The sequence below is a fragment of the Haliotis cracherodii genome, unplaced genomic scaffold, assembly GCF_022045235.1.
Source record: "Haliotis cracherodii isolate W230 unplaced genomic scaffold, xgHalCrac1.p SCAF_19, whole genome shotgun sequence".
NCBI lineage: Eukaryota > Metazoa > Mollusca > Gastropoda > Lepetellida > Haliotidae > Haliotis > Haliotis cracherodii.
In genome coordinates this window covers 5,221,411-5,239,134 of record NW_027266274.1, presented here as the reverse complement: position 1 = coordinate 5,239,134, position 17,724 = coordinate 5,221,411, and the positions used below count along the sequence as shown (strand labels likewise).

The following is a 17,724-nucleotide window of genomic DNA, read 5'->3' as shown; positions in this document are numbered from 1 at the left end:
ACGCCATTTTTCTGATTCTCTTTACCTTCTGTCGCGTGTAATTAAATAATAAAATCTGAATTGACAGCAGAGAAAAATGCTGCATTGATATCAAGATCATTTAGGCAGCTGTATCCTTACGCAAGAAGAAATGATCTGTAAGAGTGCTTGATTTCTCAGAGCCATGATCGAAGGGACACCTGGTCGTAGGAACCGTCAAAATATTTCCCACCAAATAAGAGTCAAGCTGCGCCGTAGGACAAATGTTTGGTGCAGGTGTTTATACAACTTCCTCGATATTTGGTGAAATTTAATGGAAAAAAGGTTCAAGTCTGAGTTTGAATAATGACTACACGTTCCCCTGTTGCTGAGGGCAATTAAAGTACGGATGGGGGTATTGACAAAACGGTAATGACACTTTCTTTTCAGGGGACAGGTACTTGTCACGTTTAGTTTCTGGCTTTGATAAATTATAGTGACTTTGACATATTTGTGGTCACACTTTATCACGATATAAAAAATTGTCAGAGTATTTATTAGCGGCAACAGGAAGTGCGGATATTGAAAACTTTCATTTTTATAAAGGACAAATCACTTCTACTCATGATCGTGCGATTGACCTGTTATCAATTCAGGTAAAACCTGTTCATCGCAAACGTTTTTAGAACACTTTTCTATGAAAATATTACAATTATAGGGATTGTTGGGTTTTACGCTGCTTTGAACAACAACTCAAATAAACGTCCGGGCGTGTAAATAAAAATGCCAGGAAAGTTTTTCATTTCAGTGAAATCCACTAAGATGGGCATACTGATGACAAACTTGAGTCATTTTCAGGTCGTATCCAGGATCCGACGACATGATCATCGGATTCTGGCACACCCAAGGGACGCAACTCTGCTTAGCGAATTACGGCACCAATGACGTATTGGTCACCATGGCACCAACATGTCACAAGACAAACACAAAGATGATGGTGACGTCAGTCACCACTTTCGCTCTGCAGAGTTGCGTCCCTTGGGAGTGTCAGAACCCTATGATTGTGTGTTCGCCCTAATTAAGATAACGTTTCTAGATTTTTCACCACTGTAGGTTTCACAAAAGTGGTAAATGTCTAAAACCTGTATTATGTTGAGTTTTTCTTTTACATCTAGCTGACACACCTTTATATAACTAAAATATTGTTCGAAGCGGCTTTAAAACATTTCCACCCACCCACTCAACAACCGAGCACATTGAAATTCTCCGCAATCAACGTTAACCAAACAAATTTCCTTTTTTCAGTTTTAATCCAAGATACGAAAGCGGTAAGAGAGATAAGACATCAACCCTCAACACATGTTTCGCAGTGTCATCATTAATTAAGGCTGTACTTTTACGTCATTTGACGTCATTGTGTAACGTCATTACAAAGACCAAATGTCAACCAGCAGGCTAAATCCATTGTATCCTATTTTACACGAAGTCGACGTCGGGAGATAAATGTACAGCCGCAGAGTGCTACCGAAGTACGTAAACCCGCCACCTGTCGCCCGAGCAGATTTGAGGAGATATGATTGATAACGTTACTGTTATAGCCATGGCGTCAAGTACATGCTGCCACTACACGGTTATTGCAACACTTTTTTCATTTTCGACATGTCTATATTCCCCGCGATGCAGGCTGTAACGTTATCACTTGTGTATGTGGGTTATCGTGTCATCGTACTGAACGGCCAAGCTTCGCACATGTTTACCTATGTCTTCAGGGAGCAGGATATTGGTTCGACACCAGTGTTTCACGTTGCATGTTAATGTCAGGACGAAATGGAGACATAAATCGATCAGGCAGAGGTATCAAATTGCAAAATAAATACCCGCTTTTACCTCTTATTAAAGTAACAATGTCATGTCTGAATGAATTATTCATTTTAAAGCACTTGCTGAACTCCCACTTGGATTTGGAATTGTTTGATGTTAGAATATGTTGACATGGCGTTCACACATATTATCAACAGTACATTACACTAAATTACATTTAATTACATTACATAAAATCACATTACATTACGTTAGGCACGACCAAAAATGAACCACTAGTTTTATGCAAATATGGGAAAGTTAGCGTGCTCTGTAACGTCACGTTTATTACGTCACAATGTTAGTTATGCTCCTTTTTTGCAGTTATGATAGTGTTTAGTCTTTTGAGGTATCAAATCGTTAATTTAATACCCCCAAAAGTGTACATGCCACACTATCGTTATGTTCAACCACCAGGACATGAGTGTTTCAACATCGTGACGTCACACATCACGAAACAGAAATCTAAAACGTCATCAACAATCTGTCAAACTAAACGACATGTATACAGATTTTGTCGAGGTGTTCTTTAGAATGTGTTGTCAAACGTGTGTTGGAATAATACATATATTTTATATCACGATCGTTAGGTAACACGCATGTTCGCCATTAAACCAACAGATCAAAATCGACAGATAACTTCATCAGTCGCTTGAATGACATCGAAGATCAGGCTTGGTTACTTGATTCAGTATGTGTCATCACAATATCAACCACTGGTTTGTCTTGCCCTGACTTATTTACAGACCGCCGTCACATAGCTGGAATATTGCCGAGTGTGGTTTTAACAACAAACAAAGACACAAACAAAAGCTTCCCTTAGTAAAACCATTGGAGGGGACATTGGCGACTGGACAACTCTGGAATGAAGCTTTGTGATTGGACTGGTGTTGGGTTGAAACTCAAAAATCCAATGAAATCTTAAAACAAATAACAATCGCGTATCGATATTATCTAATAACCGAATAAGACTATTTGACCGTCTCTGTAATGATGATTGTAATAATAGTGCAAATTATTTGCTTGTGTGTTGACTTTCACGACTTATAAGAATTTACTTTTAAGCACGCATTGCCATAGGGACGGTACGTGGCAATACATTTACATTAAGAGCAAGACGTCAAGATGGCAGACACGATCAACGTGATGGGAGAGATTTCCGCAGTCGTTCATAAATGTGGCGATTACAAGTGTGAGTCGTCATTGATGAATTGGCCATCATTGAAAGGTGATAACAAAGACATATCAAATAGATACTGCGTTAATCCTACAGAGGGCTGTAGACTGTCACTCTCAGTCTAGCCACGAATCGAGTCGGGTGTGCATTTCTACGTTTAGTTCCTCGTAGCGAGGATATTCGTGCACGAACATGCAGTCACGCTATTCGGTTGTATATTCAAAATTGTCAGAAACAACACTTCTGTACTTATTCGTGCTCGGGTGAGATTTGAAATTGGGTTTAGCGTCGCGTACAAGAATATTGCACTTAAGTAACGAAGTGTGTGTGTGTGCGTGTCTGTGTGTGTGTGTGTGTGTGTGTGTGTGTGTGTGTGTGCGTGCGTGCGTGCGTGCGTGCGTGCGTGCGTGCGTGCGTGTGTGTGTGTGTGTGTGTGTCTGTGTGTGTGTCTGTGTCTGTGTGTCTGTGTGTGTCTGCTTGTACTGGTCCGGACTAATGCCGAGTTTATAATGCTAGCCCAATGAGATACCATACCGCAGTTACACTTGAATACCACACTCAGACATAGTATACTGACTCCGAGCCGACCCTTCTCTTGTTTTGACCCCTTTAATACCGAGCGCCAGGCAGGGTAACAACAAATACCATATTTTAACGTCTTTTGGTATGACGCGGCCGGGGATCGAACCCCGGACCTTCCGCTCTCCGTGCGAACGCTCTACCACTAGACCACGGAGGCGGTCTCGTACTAAGGAATTCCCAGGGAGTCCCCCAGGAATGTTGTAGGCCGTCAGTGTTTACGTCATTTCAAATAATACAAAAGGAAAACGTATGAACGTCAACATTTGTTCATTAATGTCAGTTTCTCGGTTATGTGACTGACCTCTCTTCAAATGGAAAAGTCGTATATATTGTGTAAACTTCACATTAAATCCATCAATCGCATGCAGAAATATATTCTCCAGAGCTTGCGGTGTACTTTGTAGACAAGCAGAAAAGGTTCTATACTCTATCAAGATACCTCCTGATATACCATTATGGATATTTGATGGTAAAATTCAACCAATTTTGCTTTATGGCGCAGAGCTATGTGGAATCATTTACAGACACAACAAAGAAAAGTACAATCAAAACTAAATGTGTTCTAGAGGTAGGCTAACGTCCACCAAACAAGGCCATTCCCTCTGAAGCTGGCAAATCTCCATTTCAATTAATTACAAAACAAGAGTTAATTCAAATTGGATAAGACTACAAAAGCAACCTGGGCCCACTTGCACAAAGCGATCTTAGCGCTAAGATGATGTTAACTCCTACCCATTATTAGAGACTTACGATAGTCTTAGGGCTAAGATCGTTTTGTGCAAGTGGACTCAGAATCACGTTATTCGAAATACTGCTACAACATGTTAAAGCGTTGAGACGAGAGTGAGTGAGTGAGTGAGTATGGTTTTACGCCGCTTTTAGCAATATTCCAGCAATATCACGGCGGGGGACACCAGAAATGGGCTTCACACGTTGAGACGAGAATGGCGATGTAGACTTGACTTCTTGAGTTCGAGACTTATTATTCAGATGCGGATTTTCCTACGCTTGGACTTCACAGGATGTTGGAAACCGGGAACTACTTTTGTCTCGTTTTAAACATCGGTGTAAAGACACGTACATTTACTTTTAAGAATGGTCATCTGTCATGGCAAGCTCTAACGTGTAATACATATACTCTACAATTAAATCTAACATTCTTCGGATTTTTCTGTCTACAAGCTTTATCATCTCCGCAACTACGAAGATCCTTAACAAAGTTCAGATGTGGTATCTTTAATTCATATATTTAACTGCTTTTAAGATCAAACGTTAATGCTATTGTAGTCTGTCTTACAGACCCTGATACAAATATATATCAAATACAGCCCATGCAAGTCTATAATGTTTGGCAAGTCTAGATCACTGCTGTGAAAATGAAGAGAGTCACTGGGCTCCGTTTTATTATATTTTTATTAAGATAACTGAACAACTGTTTTTTTTATGTACGATATGTTCATTTCAGAGACTAGATGTTAGTCTAATGCTATTGGTATAGCTGTGTACCAATATTGTTTGAACTTGCAGGAAGATGAATTTCATATTTTATTTGAATGTCCTTTGTATGCAGAAGAAAGAAAGAAACATATCTCTAATATCTATACCAGTAAATCTAGCCAACAAAAATGTGTACATCTTTAAAAAAAAAAATACAAACACAATTTTACAACACGCTATTTGTTTAAACAAAGTGTCAAAAGATAGACGAAAATTGTCTACAACTGTATAGAATTGCATTTTAATGATCTTATCATGCGTTGGGTGCATATTTTTTTGTAAAACTGCCTTTGTACAACTGGCCTCAGGGCAAAAATATACGAATAAAATGGAGTAAATTAATTATAGGCGAGGGCTGTCAGCTCCATCGAGCCTCTTCAGACCAGACGGGCAGACATAACAGGGTTGATTTACTTCAAGTTTATTTTAATATCAATATTTATATTTATCTATATACGACCTGAGAGTTGCGTTTTTATATATTTACAAATATTACATAGGAATAAGAACAAAAACCTTGTTTGTAGGGTCACGTGGTTACCGGAAGTTCATGTTCGCAATGACGGACAACTAACGTTCTGATTGGTGGAAAATTGAATGGACGAATATTGACTAGAAACATACCGAAGCATTATCTAATTGAATTTCAACTTGACTGTTCGATCAGGGATGGTAATTAAAAATGCCAAGTCATCACGGCGCAGCGGTGTGCCAGCTTGTGTACGCTCTTCACAGTCAGCGTCGACACAACAAGCTGTGGGATTGCATTGTAAGAGTGATGTTTAAACAATTCAATAATTAATTACTTAACTTGCCTGCGGCGGCGCACTATTTCACAGGCGCCAATTATATTTATTTTTTCATTGCTTTTGTGTTTACGTTGTTTGTTGTTTTGTGTGAATTAAATATGTGGAGCAGTTGGAAATATGTTTGGCATTGACATATGTGGATACGAATTATTAAGAAAAACATACTTACATGAAGTAGTATTTTTATGCATTAGATATTATTGAATATTATTCAAATATTTTGCAAATAAATGACATTGGGAATATATCTTTGTCACGTTATTCAATTAGGATTGTTCAAACAAATAGCACAAGCGTAAAAAATTGAATTAATTTAATAGATCGTTTATCAACATTAATTGCATGGCGAAAACCAAGCGTGGGTCAGGGCGTCGTTAAAGGAACCTTTAATAAACACTTGATGGATGCCTGTAAAATTAGAGACCGCCTCCGTGGTCTAGTGGTAGAGCGTCCGCCCGGAGAGCGGAAGGTCCGGGGTTCGATCCCCGGCCGCGTCATACCAAACGACGTTAAAAGATGGTACTTGTTGTTACCCTGTCTGGTGCTCGGCATTAAAGGGCTAAAACAAGGACCGGTCGGCTCGTAGTCAGTATACTGTGTCTGAGTGTGGTATCCATGTTAAACTGCGGCATGGTATCTCAGTGTGCTAGCACTATGAATCGGCATCAGTCCGGACTAGTACAAGCAGCCACACACACACACACGTACATGCACGTCGCTATATAAGTGCAATAATCTTGGACGGGATGTTAAACCCAATTTCACCTCACCTATAAAATTAGGTATTTCATAACAGGCAGTATCCACTTTCTTTGTTGGACCTGTCAGTTTGATTATGGTTCCATGAACAAATTAACACTGCATATCCTCTTAATCTTCTAACATTTGATTAACATTAATATTGAACCAACCAAAAATAATCTTTAAAGCACTCTGTTAGTTTTATGGTAAATGCATGTGTATACAGTTGGAAATAGGAAATATTAACACTTAATTGCTCCCTAATATATCTTAAGATGTCACGGGTCTAATTGCATATTATGTTCGCCTTTACATTTAAAATATATTCCATACCATGCTTTTTTATACATAGATATTAATACTGCTGCATGTGTCTTGAGTATTGTTGAATGTGAGTCCGGATAGCGGGATAAAAGCTTTTAAAGGAACTGACTAGTCAACATCTGATGTCCAAACAACAAGTAACACATATCCTCTGCAGCATTGATGTATCAAATCACCTTCTGGAAAAGCATCGGAAAGTGGAAAAACAAAACTTTCAATGAATTAGCACCTGCTGGGCTGGCCGTTTCTAAGGAAAAGCGCAACACTGAAGCAATGTCACACATTATGACGACAACAATCTCACACGTCATTGTGACAGCAATCTCACATGTCGTGACGACAGCAACCTCACATGTCACGACGACAGCAACCTCACATGACATGACGACAACAATCTCACACGTCATGATGTCAGCAACCTCAGATGTCGTGACGACAGCAACCTCACATGTCACGACGACAGCAACCTCACATGACATGACGACAGCAACCTCACATGTCATGATGATAGCAACCTCACACGTCATGATGACAACAATCTCACACGTAATGATGCCAGCAACCTCACATGTCATGACGACAGCAACCTCACACGTCATGATGACAATAATCTCACACGTCATGATGCCAGCAACCTCACATGTCGTGACGACAGCAATCTCACATGTCATGACGACAGCAACCTCACATGACATGACGACAGCAACCTCACGTGTCATGATGATATCAACCTCACACGTCATGATGACAACAATCTCACACGTAATGATGCCAGCAACCTCACATGTCATGACGACAGCAACCTCACACGTCATGCCGACAGCAACCTCACACGTCATGATGCCAGCAAGCTCACACCACATGGTGACAGCAAGCTCACGCGTTACTTGGCTCCGTCTCTACATACCTCAGTCGCAGCGCACTCTGAGCGGGGAACCAGTGTTGAAAACGACATGTTGGACCGTTACTTATATCATTACGAATAAAAGCTAACTCCTATGGGGGGAAATATCCTACTGAAGTTATCTGGCAATTATACAGAATTTGGATAGCAAAATTAGCTTTGTAGGCAATTATTCTTCCTTGCTTGGATTTGTGTGCAGTTGATGCACCGTGAGACCAGACAGGGTCCGTACTTTGACATTCTCTGTAACAGCCTCGAGAACAGCTGGCGATACCACATGCAAGTAGCCTCGCACTGTCTCGCCAGCCATTGTCTACAATTCATGTATACTCAAAGACTACACGAGCTCTGGTCATGGAAGGGATAACTGATAATTGGGATTGATGGACATTGGGTTTTTTTATTTTAGAAGGTCAAACGGGTCGAGGGGCGGTCGGGTAGCCTAGTGGTTAAAGCGTTCGCTCGTCGCGCCGAAGACACAGGATCGATTCCCGACATGGGTACAATGTGTGAAGCCCATTTCTGGTGTCCCCGCCGTGATATTGCTGGAATATTACTGGAATATTGCTAAAAGCAGCGTAAAAACAAACTCACCCACTCACTCAAACGGGTCGATATTCACCCCATGTAAACACCAATACATATTAAAGCTTAAAATCGAACGGCGTTTTGTGTAACACGCTTCCAAAGTTATCCTTAATTTTATAAAAGCACATCACAGTTACTTGTGTCGTTGAGTATAAATAGAAACCTACTGTCATTGCTAGAGCATGCATTGACAGTTCAAATACTGACAGCCCCGGTGTAAAGGCATATAATTTTATACGCTTCAATTGTCACCTTTATTGGGCTTCGAATTGTAACCGACTTTTACAAGGTATTATATTTTGATGAAAGGTTGCGAAGAAGATAGTATGATTCATATTAATTTGAATAGAATTTTGTGACGGACAAGTCACAGTTGGATGTGTCATGCATAAGATATGTCTATAAACTCCACCTACCTGAAGTTTAGAATTATATCAATTATCTACAGTCACCGATTATGCAAACAACAATAAAATACGTTCCCCCACCCTCTGACGGATTTTCTTGTCCAGACTCGTTTATTGACAGACCACCGTCTTATAGCTGAAACACGGCTGATTGCGGAGTTACATACAAAAAACACATTTAAAACTATAAAAGTGCAATAACTAGGTGTAAAAGAGAAAAAAAGACCTACACAGAGAAAAAATAACTATGTCAACAAAACGTCTCTCGTAAAACGATAACAGAAAGTATGTAATTGAATACAAATAGCCGTTAAACTATTAAGATATGCTCAAATTAATCTGGTTAATTAACCTGTTTGTATTTCGGTGTGAAAAGTTGTCTCCCTTAGCCGTATCAGCATCGTCGATTCGAATCTCAGTTTCTCACCGATAAGGAGGATCCTTTTCTGCCTGTACATAGGTGTTATCGCGATCTTATATTTTGTGAACAATGTCCCTAGATGTCGTCCCCACCTACCGTAGAGTGAGATTGCTGTCGTCATGACGTGTGAGATTGCTGTCATCATGATGAGTGACTTTGCTGTCACCATGCGGTGGGAGATTGCTGTCACGAGACGTGTGAGATTGCAGTCACGAGACGTGTGAGTTTGCTGCCACGAGACATGTGAGATTGCTGCCACGAGACATGTGAGATTGCTGTCATCATGATCATGACGTGTGAGATTGCTGTCACCATGACGTGTGAGATTGCTGTCATCATGACGAGTGAGATTGTAGTGATCATGACAAGTGAGATTGCTGTCAGCATGACGTCTGAAATTTCTGTCATTGTGACGGGTGAGATTGCTGTTACAATGACATGTGAGATTGCTGTCATCATGACGTGTGAGATTGCTGTCACCATGACGTGTGAGATTGCTGTTATCATGATGTGTGAGATTGCTGTCACAATGACATGTGAGATTGCTGTCACCATGACGTGTGAGATTGCTGTCATCATGACGTGTGAGATTGCTGTCACCATGACGTCTGAGATTGCTGTCATTATGACGTGTGACATTGCTGTCAGTATGAAGTATGGGATTTCTGTCACAAGACGTGTGAGATTGCTGTCACGAGACGTGTGAGATTGCTGTCATCATGGCGTGTGAGATTGCTGTCACCATGACGTAACTTAAAGTACTCGTAAGATGTTATTCCATCAATACGGCAAAACGCAAAATTAGATAGCTCATATATATAACTACCTTCTTTAAATGTCACGTTCTGAGTCATTAATCAAATAAATAAAAAGCTTATTTCCTAAAGACGTGATTCGAGAGTCCATTTCTTTCAGAAATAGAATATGTAAATGTACCTATTATTTCGCATTAACATTATTTTTAAAAATAATGCTTCACTGACTGAGCTTTTCACAGGACAACTTAATACGAGGCAAGCTAATACTGTGACACCCCGTCGACAGCACTCTTAACACCGCACTATAAGCAAAACAGACCCCGGATGACATTCAAGATAAAATGCATTTAAGTCGACAATGATATATCCACAGCGTACCCTCGACAATGGGCGATCGATCACTGTTTATTATGATATAAACCCCAGCTGATCTCATGAATTACCACTGATGTCAAATCTATCTATTGTTATTTTTATTTAACGAGTTAATCCGGATGTATCGATCATAACAACAGGTAGTCATAATCTAAACTGTACATTTTGATTGGACAAATTGCTGTTCGAAGAACGCCATACATCATTTTATCGCTATCGGCTGTACAATAGCAGTTTAACTGACAAACTGCGCGCTGACTGTCGACGTGTCTCGCCGACAGCGGAAGGCAATAATGGTATTGATTCCGACTCAGCATGCCCCGCCATCATGTCCTGGTCGGACTGTGCCTGTACTAGTTGAATTGCGATAGAGGTGTGATTGATTAGGAGGATTCAACCAATGACGATTGTATTGTTACCACCGTGTGATATGTCGCAGGCGGGTGACAACGTTACTACACGCCGGTGTATTACAGGACCCTCGCCGCTCACGGGATCTCTTCCAGCTGAATGAAAAGCTCTGCTTAAGCTGTTTAGGTCATCTTGTCCTGTTGTTATACACCACGGTTAATATGATTCCACAATTCACGGTGTTTGATGAGGCCTCGCCCAGGGAATAATCTTCTGCTACCTCTGAATGGTCCATAGACAGCGGGCGTGAAGAGACAGTGCGAGACGACTCTTGCAGAAGGTGAGAGCCTTCAGATCAAGTGGAAAAAGACGACTAGCGAGCGGCGGACGGGCGGTCGGTCGGCAATCGATGGTGCGACACACGAGGTTGGCATGGTGTAACTGTGTGCCGGAGCTAGCCGAGTATGGCGGCAGACCCAAGGAAGACGGACGAGAGTAACAAACGACGACCGTCGTCTGCGCCGAAAACCAGCGAAATGACTAACATACCCAAAATTGTGTTAGAGGATAAAGATCGTGGGGACCCGGATGTATGTGTTGTATCCCGTTACCAGACAGACATGGGGCTACCGGCTGCTTCGATGCCAAACTTGGCACTTGATCGTTTCGGTGAAAATAACTCCGATGGAGGGTCCGATTCTAAACTGGGTGTGTTCTGTTCCCCCCGAATGACCCGTAGGTCCGTGGACCTGGACAGGGATCCTAATAAAAAGGACATGGAATGGCTGGAAGCTTTTGACCAGTCCAACTCCCTCCGAGTTCTCTCCAGCTCAAGCCGGGTGGGTAGCGCTATATCTCTTAATAGTGAATGCACAGCAAGGAGCATAGGATTAATATCCAACGATTCCTCGTCAGACAGCACGTCTATGTCGGACAGATTCGCCGAGCCTACCGGCGAGAAGGCTGCTCAACTCCGGCGTTTAATGTCCTACCCTGAGGATCGAACTAGTGGTGACTCCGGGGTGACCCGGGCCTCCCAATCCTGTGCCAATCTCAAGGCTGCTCAGAAGGAATCCTTAGAACGGGGAGACATCACAGAAGCTAAGCTGTGCCTCCTTCCATCCGAGTCCACCGAGACGTATAGCCTTGACGATGATGAACTTCCCAATGATAAATCATTCGAGGAGGTGTACGACGAGGCTTATAGACAGCATATTGTTTGCTATAAACGTGGACCCAAATCGTTTCGAGATGGAAGAATTAGACAATGGCTACAGGATATGGATAAAACACCGCAAAAGGAAGTTAGTGAGTGATTCAATTATTAACGTGTACAGTTATGACCATGAACGTTGAATGTCCAGTATATCCAATAATGGCACCATCAATGTCAAATTCCGATGGCCTGGCCTCCAACGTTACCAAGGTTAGGTATCGATTATCAACTCAGCTGATTGGATCATTAAAATAGCTGTTAATCAGAAATGTGAATACCTAACTTTAAACTAGTGGAGTTGTTACCAGAATTATCAAGCCAAACAAGATGATATATGTCAAGGAAGGCGAGTGTCGTGGGTGTTGAGTAATCTTGTTGAGTATTCACTTTTCCGTACGGATTCTTTGCAGTGTTGTGGAGTTTAGAGAAGGACAATGACATTCTATATTTGTTCATGTTCTGTTGGACCAGAGCTAATGTGGATTTGGAGTTACTACCTGTGTTTTGTTGTACCTATTTTCAAAGGGAGAAATATCAACATGTCGAGGATCTGTAAGAAACATTTTCTTTGACGTAGAAAGCATCCACAAGCACAGTTCCTGTAGAAGAACACAGTTAAGCCATGGCAAAAATCTGTTCACTGTTTCAACTGGTACTCTCTATATTGTCATGACTTCAAACCCTTTGCTAGAATCACCCCTGTTCAAGTCGTTGAAGTTTGTTATTAGTCATATTTTAATTGTTTTCCTGAATAGGTGTTCAGTTGGAACAAACACAAGCATTCCTTTATATATATATATGTATTTATGAATGTGTTTATATTATGAAATATGTTTATATTATGAAATTATTATAACAAATGGTTAATCTTTTTTATACTATTTTTTAAATGTTTGTATTTGAGCTGCTGCAAATAGAACGAAACTGATAAATATTGCATGTGATTTGTGTCCTATGCGGTCCGTGAGGGAGGTGATAGCTCATTTAGCACTTCATCAAATATATATACTAACGTAATGACTTTACAGCCAACGACAGAGTTAACACTTTCTATATGAACATTGTTTTTGACTTCCATGTCATCTTGATGGAATATAGTGTTAATTGGTTTAGTCCGCTCAGCAATCTATTTCACAGATGATGAACCGTACGATTTGACAGAACGGGTTGTTTTCTGTTGTGATCAATACCAATTCAAGGGGCGATCCTTTGTCCGGGGTGACATCGCCATGAATGGCAAACAACATTCCATCTCAGAAATAATCTGAAATATTTCAAGGTTTTACCGTTTTACATCGTTTGTTTCTGTTATCTGGAGATATTCACTTTCATTTCCATTCTTATAATGTGGGTGGTCAGGAAATTATATATTACAATATTACGTTTATTTTTAATAGAAACGGGTTTGATGTGGTGAGAGGATGTATATGTTTACCGCCTAATCTGAATCACGTTCGCAAGTACTTCATAAGCTGGACAGGTGTGACTGGATGCGTGACATCTTGCGTGACATGTTTGACATGTTTGACATGATGTCAATGTCATATGGTCATTGCTGTCACTTGTAACATGATGTTTGGCATGTTGTGTGACATTTTGTGTGACATGTTGTTTGACAGATGTTTGACCTGTCATGTGTGACATGTCACATGATGTATCACATGATCCTTGCTATAACGTGTAACATGTTGTTAGACACGATGTGTGATATGTTGTTTGACACGTTGTATGGCATGTTTGACGCGTTTTGTGGCATGATGTTTGACGCGTAATGTCACATGTTTGACGCGTTGTGTAACATGTTAGACACGATGTATGACATGTTTGACACGTTGTATGACATGGTTGACGTTTTGTGTGACATGATGTTTGACACGTTGTGTGACATGTTTGATGCGTTGTGAAACATGTTGTTAGACACAATATATGACACGTCGTGTGACATGTTAGACGCGTTGTGTGACCTATCTTTTCAGACCCACCACAGCCACATTTTAATACGGAATTGCAAAATCAGGTTATCTTATAATTCAACTTAAGGGTTGATATGTCATCTGCAAGTACCTGCACTCACATTTTATCTCTCTGAGCAAGGTGCGGGAACCTAACATGACATATGAGATAGGCAGAGGTAGCGGTATCATTTCAACATGTGTAACGCCGATACGATAGTGAGTCACACTGAAGGTAGGGCGAAGATGTGGAACAATCGACACGAACTGCCGGGCCAAAGAAAGTATACACACGTTTGATGGTGGCTGAAAATGAAATATGAAACAAAAGAGAAATTGTTATTCGATGGTGATGTATTTGACACGAATATCATAGTTGTGTTTTGGATCTTAAGTTTGCAGTGTTTCGGCGAATGTTTTCAGACTAGTAACGTTCGATAACGTTTGTGATAATTTGGTCAATTCAATTTTCAAGTGTTTACTTTCTTTAGCCCGGCAGTTTAATAAACTTGCGTGAAAAAAACAACTTTTGAATTTATTCATCTTACTGTTAACACTACATGAACATGTTAAAGTGTTAATTGCGGTCATAACACCCTTTCGACTGTTATTATATTTCTTTTGCAATCGTATTTTTTGGCATAATAACATAATTTATACGATTTTATATTTTCAATACAGGTCGTGTATATTCATAGTTATTTCATACAACAACAAATGACTTCCGACAGTATCGAATTGTTAAATATGTGTATTTTGTTCTATTTGAGTGTTGTTCGCGTACATTAATTTGAATTTGGACCACATAGGAAAAGTTTATTTTTCAATTTAGTGAACAGCTAGTGAACAGTCAGTAACAGTGGTCCAAAGTAAGGTATGAGAAGGCGGATCTGTCAGTTCAAGAGCACAATTCGCTGTGCAGAGTTTTCTACCGTGGCCCGCCAGGATCCGAAGCCAAAATCCGTTTTTTTATGATTCCTGGTTTGTCCAGCACCATACCGTGCTTCTGATAAACGTTCGAATCACTTTGGGCTTTCCTACTACATGAAGCTGGCACACGGTAATAGAACTGAAATATTGTTCAAAGGGGTGTTGAAACCCAACTTCCGCACTTGCCCTTAAATAAGACACACAACTTTGGCTGGAGATTGTGTTAAGCAATGTACTCTCATGTTGCGTCTTATTTCAGAAACAGACATATTTCAGTCTGTTTTCCGTTCTGGTCGTGATCAGTGATACTATTTCCCGGTAACTAGGTTTTCGGTTAGTGGTGGTCCCTCGTTATCGTTTCTCATCACGTTCTGTCTGGACTTTCTAATACTCCTTTCAATACCACCGAGCATCACTGCCCCGGGCCTTGCGGGATTCATATGCTGTGACAATGCAAGTACATGAATATTAAGCTAAAGGAGCCAAATTCAGCTGGTAAATATACAGATTTATCAAACCCATTTCTCGGTTAGAACTTTCTTTTATAGGATTATTGACGTGCACTAATACGTAAGCGTTTCGAAATTACGAATTGCACATAAATTGCGAATAAATACTTCTGCAAACTACAATGAATTAGCCAACAAATTATGGTTTGTTAATGGATGTTCTGGAAATTATATTATACTATTTGATAGAATGTGAGTTTTTTTTATTTTCTATACTACTCAAAAGAAGTTGAGGACACCCTATATTTTCATATTACTATAGTTAATCTGTCATGCCATTGTATTATTGACATCGTACTATCTTCTGAAGATCAATCTAATGCAATGCTAATGTCTGAGATGTAATGACACCAGGAGATGTATATCTCAATAAATCCTCGACTGATTGGCTGACATAACCATCTGTCGCTCTTTCACTCGCCATGCTGTGGCCTTCTGAACCATCTTAGAGAGAGATGAATACTTGTCTCCACGACCCATTGTCTCCAGGACCACTGCTGTGTTGCGTTGCCGCGATCCGTTAGTGAGTCCAGGAACAACATATACTCAGAAAATGCTCGTTTGCAATAAAGGACAAGAACGCCCGCAGTTAATGTCATCGGACAAACATTAGAGATACAGTAAAATCCGATTGATGAGAAGGACCTATGGGAGAATGTTGTCTTACATGTGAAGAGATACGTACAAATGGCTCGTAAACGGACGTATACACCACACGCTCCGAGAATGTATCATAATCATTTGCCTGCCCAGATGGCGGTGTTCCTTGGCGTCCCAGTACATATCACCGTGTGTAGAGTTATGATTGTGTTTGTGTCTGCATGACCAGAACGCGTGTCATTGTATTATCGGCAATGGAAGCATCTACTCCACTGGCGTATTTCGCAGTTGCTACATGAAAACAAGGAGCGCTCACGAGACAGTGTATTGTTTAAACGATCGATTGGACAATTCTATCGTCTGCTCACTGCCGCCGAAGCAGCCGACAATTGTCGTCTGCTACTAAGAAGCTCGGGCATGTGATATGCATAGAGCGAGAGGAATTACAAGCTTTTCCTGATACAATCAAGCGATTGTTGAGGATTGCGGCCTCTCAATAGCGACTGACCCTCTTTTGGCTAAACTACTCACAAATTATCTGGGATAATTCACTGATATGCTTACCCGCCATTAAGGGTTGTTTGGTTCTGAAGTCTCAATAACAAGTAAAATGACAGAATCGATTTGCGTGGAGTAACAGCAAGAACCCCAGACATACCGTGCCTCCCTCACATGACTGGGTTTACTTTTCTATATAATAGTTTCCATTACCTCATCTCTGCCCGGGGGCACGGGTGGCCCAGTCGTCTAAGGCGCTGTGATTCGCTGTGCAGAGTTACGTCCCTTGGGCACGCCAGAAACCTATGATTGTGGGTTCGAATCCCGATTCGCCCCGATTATGTTTCTAGGTTTGTCAGCACCATACCCGTGCTCGTGGGTTTCACCGAAGTGGTAAACGTCTGAGACCTGCATCACTTCGGGCTTTCCTCCCACATTAAGCTGACACGCCGTGATATAACTGGAATACTGTTAAAAGCGGCGTTAAACCCAACTCACTCACTCACTCATCTCTGCCCCTTGTCGTAAAGCTGAAGTCGTTCGATAGCGGAGGTCGGCCATTGTAGACCTACAGACCTCTTCAAAACATGATAATTGTCAGGGGACAGAACCTGAAAAGTTAGGACGACACCCTGCCACTGCGCGTTATTCCGGTCATTGCATTATGAGTCTTCTTTCACAAGCTACAATCACAAGTCTAATCTAGCCTAGATCCTTGTAATACTTTTCAGTTGACAGTCGAACTTGTTCCCACTTGTTAAACAGGACAGAACGTGGTCGATATTCGCTGTTTGGAGTAATATGTTGGCGGCATTAAGAGCTTGAGAGAAAGTATCTCACGAGAATGTCGCGCTCAGAGACATGATCAAATGAAAATAATACACGGACCTCGCAGCCTAGGCGAACAAACTGCATATTTCCAGGAACTACTTCTAAAGATCAGGATCAATACTATAATCACCCATACGATATTCAAAAAGTCTGTAGTTTCGGGTTATCGCATTGCTAACGTTGACTGTCAGTTCCATGTTCATATACAACGAATGGTTTAGTTTAAATTTCGCCATTCGTTTGATGTGAAAGATTTCTGGCAAAATATTCGTTCTCGTGACATTTACGACATATTATCGGCAACGCTTTCACGACGAAACATTAGCATGTTCAAGGACTACAAATCCACCTGAGGCCATGGTAGATATCAGTGCAAGCAGGCATGTGCCACGAGCAGGTTACTTTAGCTAACTAAGATCTCTCTAATGTGTCCTCC

General features: G+C 40.9%; 1 protein-coding gene across 1 annotated transcript; it reads left to right on the top strand.

Annotated features, from left to right (window-relative positions):
• The first annotated feature begins 10,657 nt into the window (after positions 1-10,657).
• Positions 10,658-16,677, top strand: LOC139466710 (uncharacterized). The gene has a single exon (XM_071248347.1). It carries the CDS (start codon positions 11,217-11,219, stop codon positions 12,066-12,068), a length of 852 nt encoding a protein of 283 aa, XP_071104448.1. The 5' UTR covers positions 10,658-11,216; the 3' UTR covers positions 12,069-16,677.
• The last annotated feature ends 1,047 nt before the right edge of the window (positions 16,678-17,724 follow it).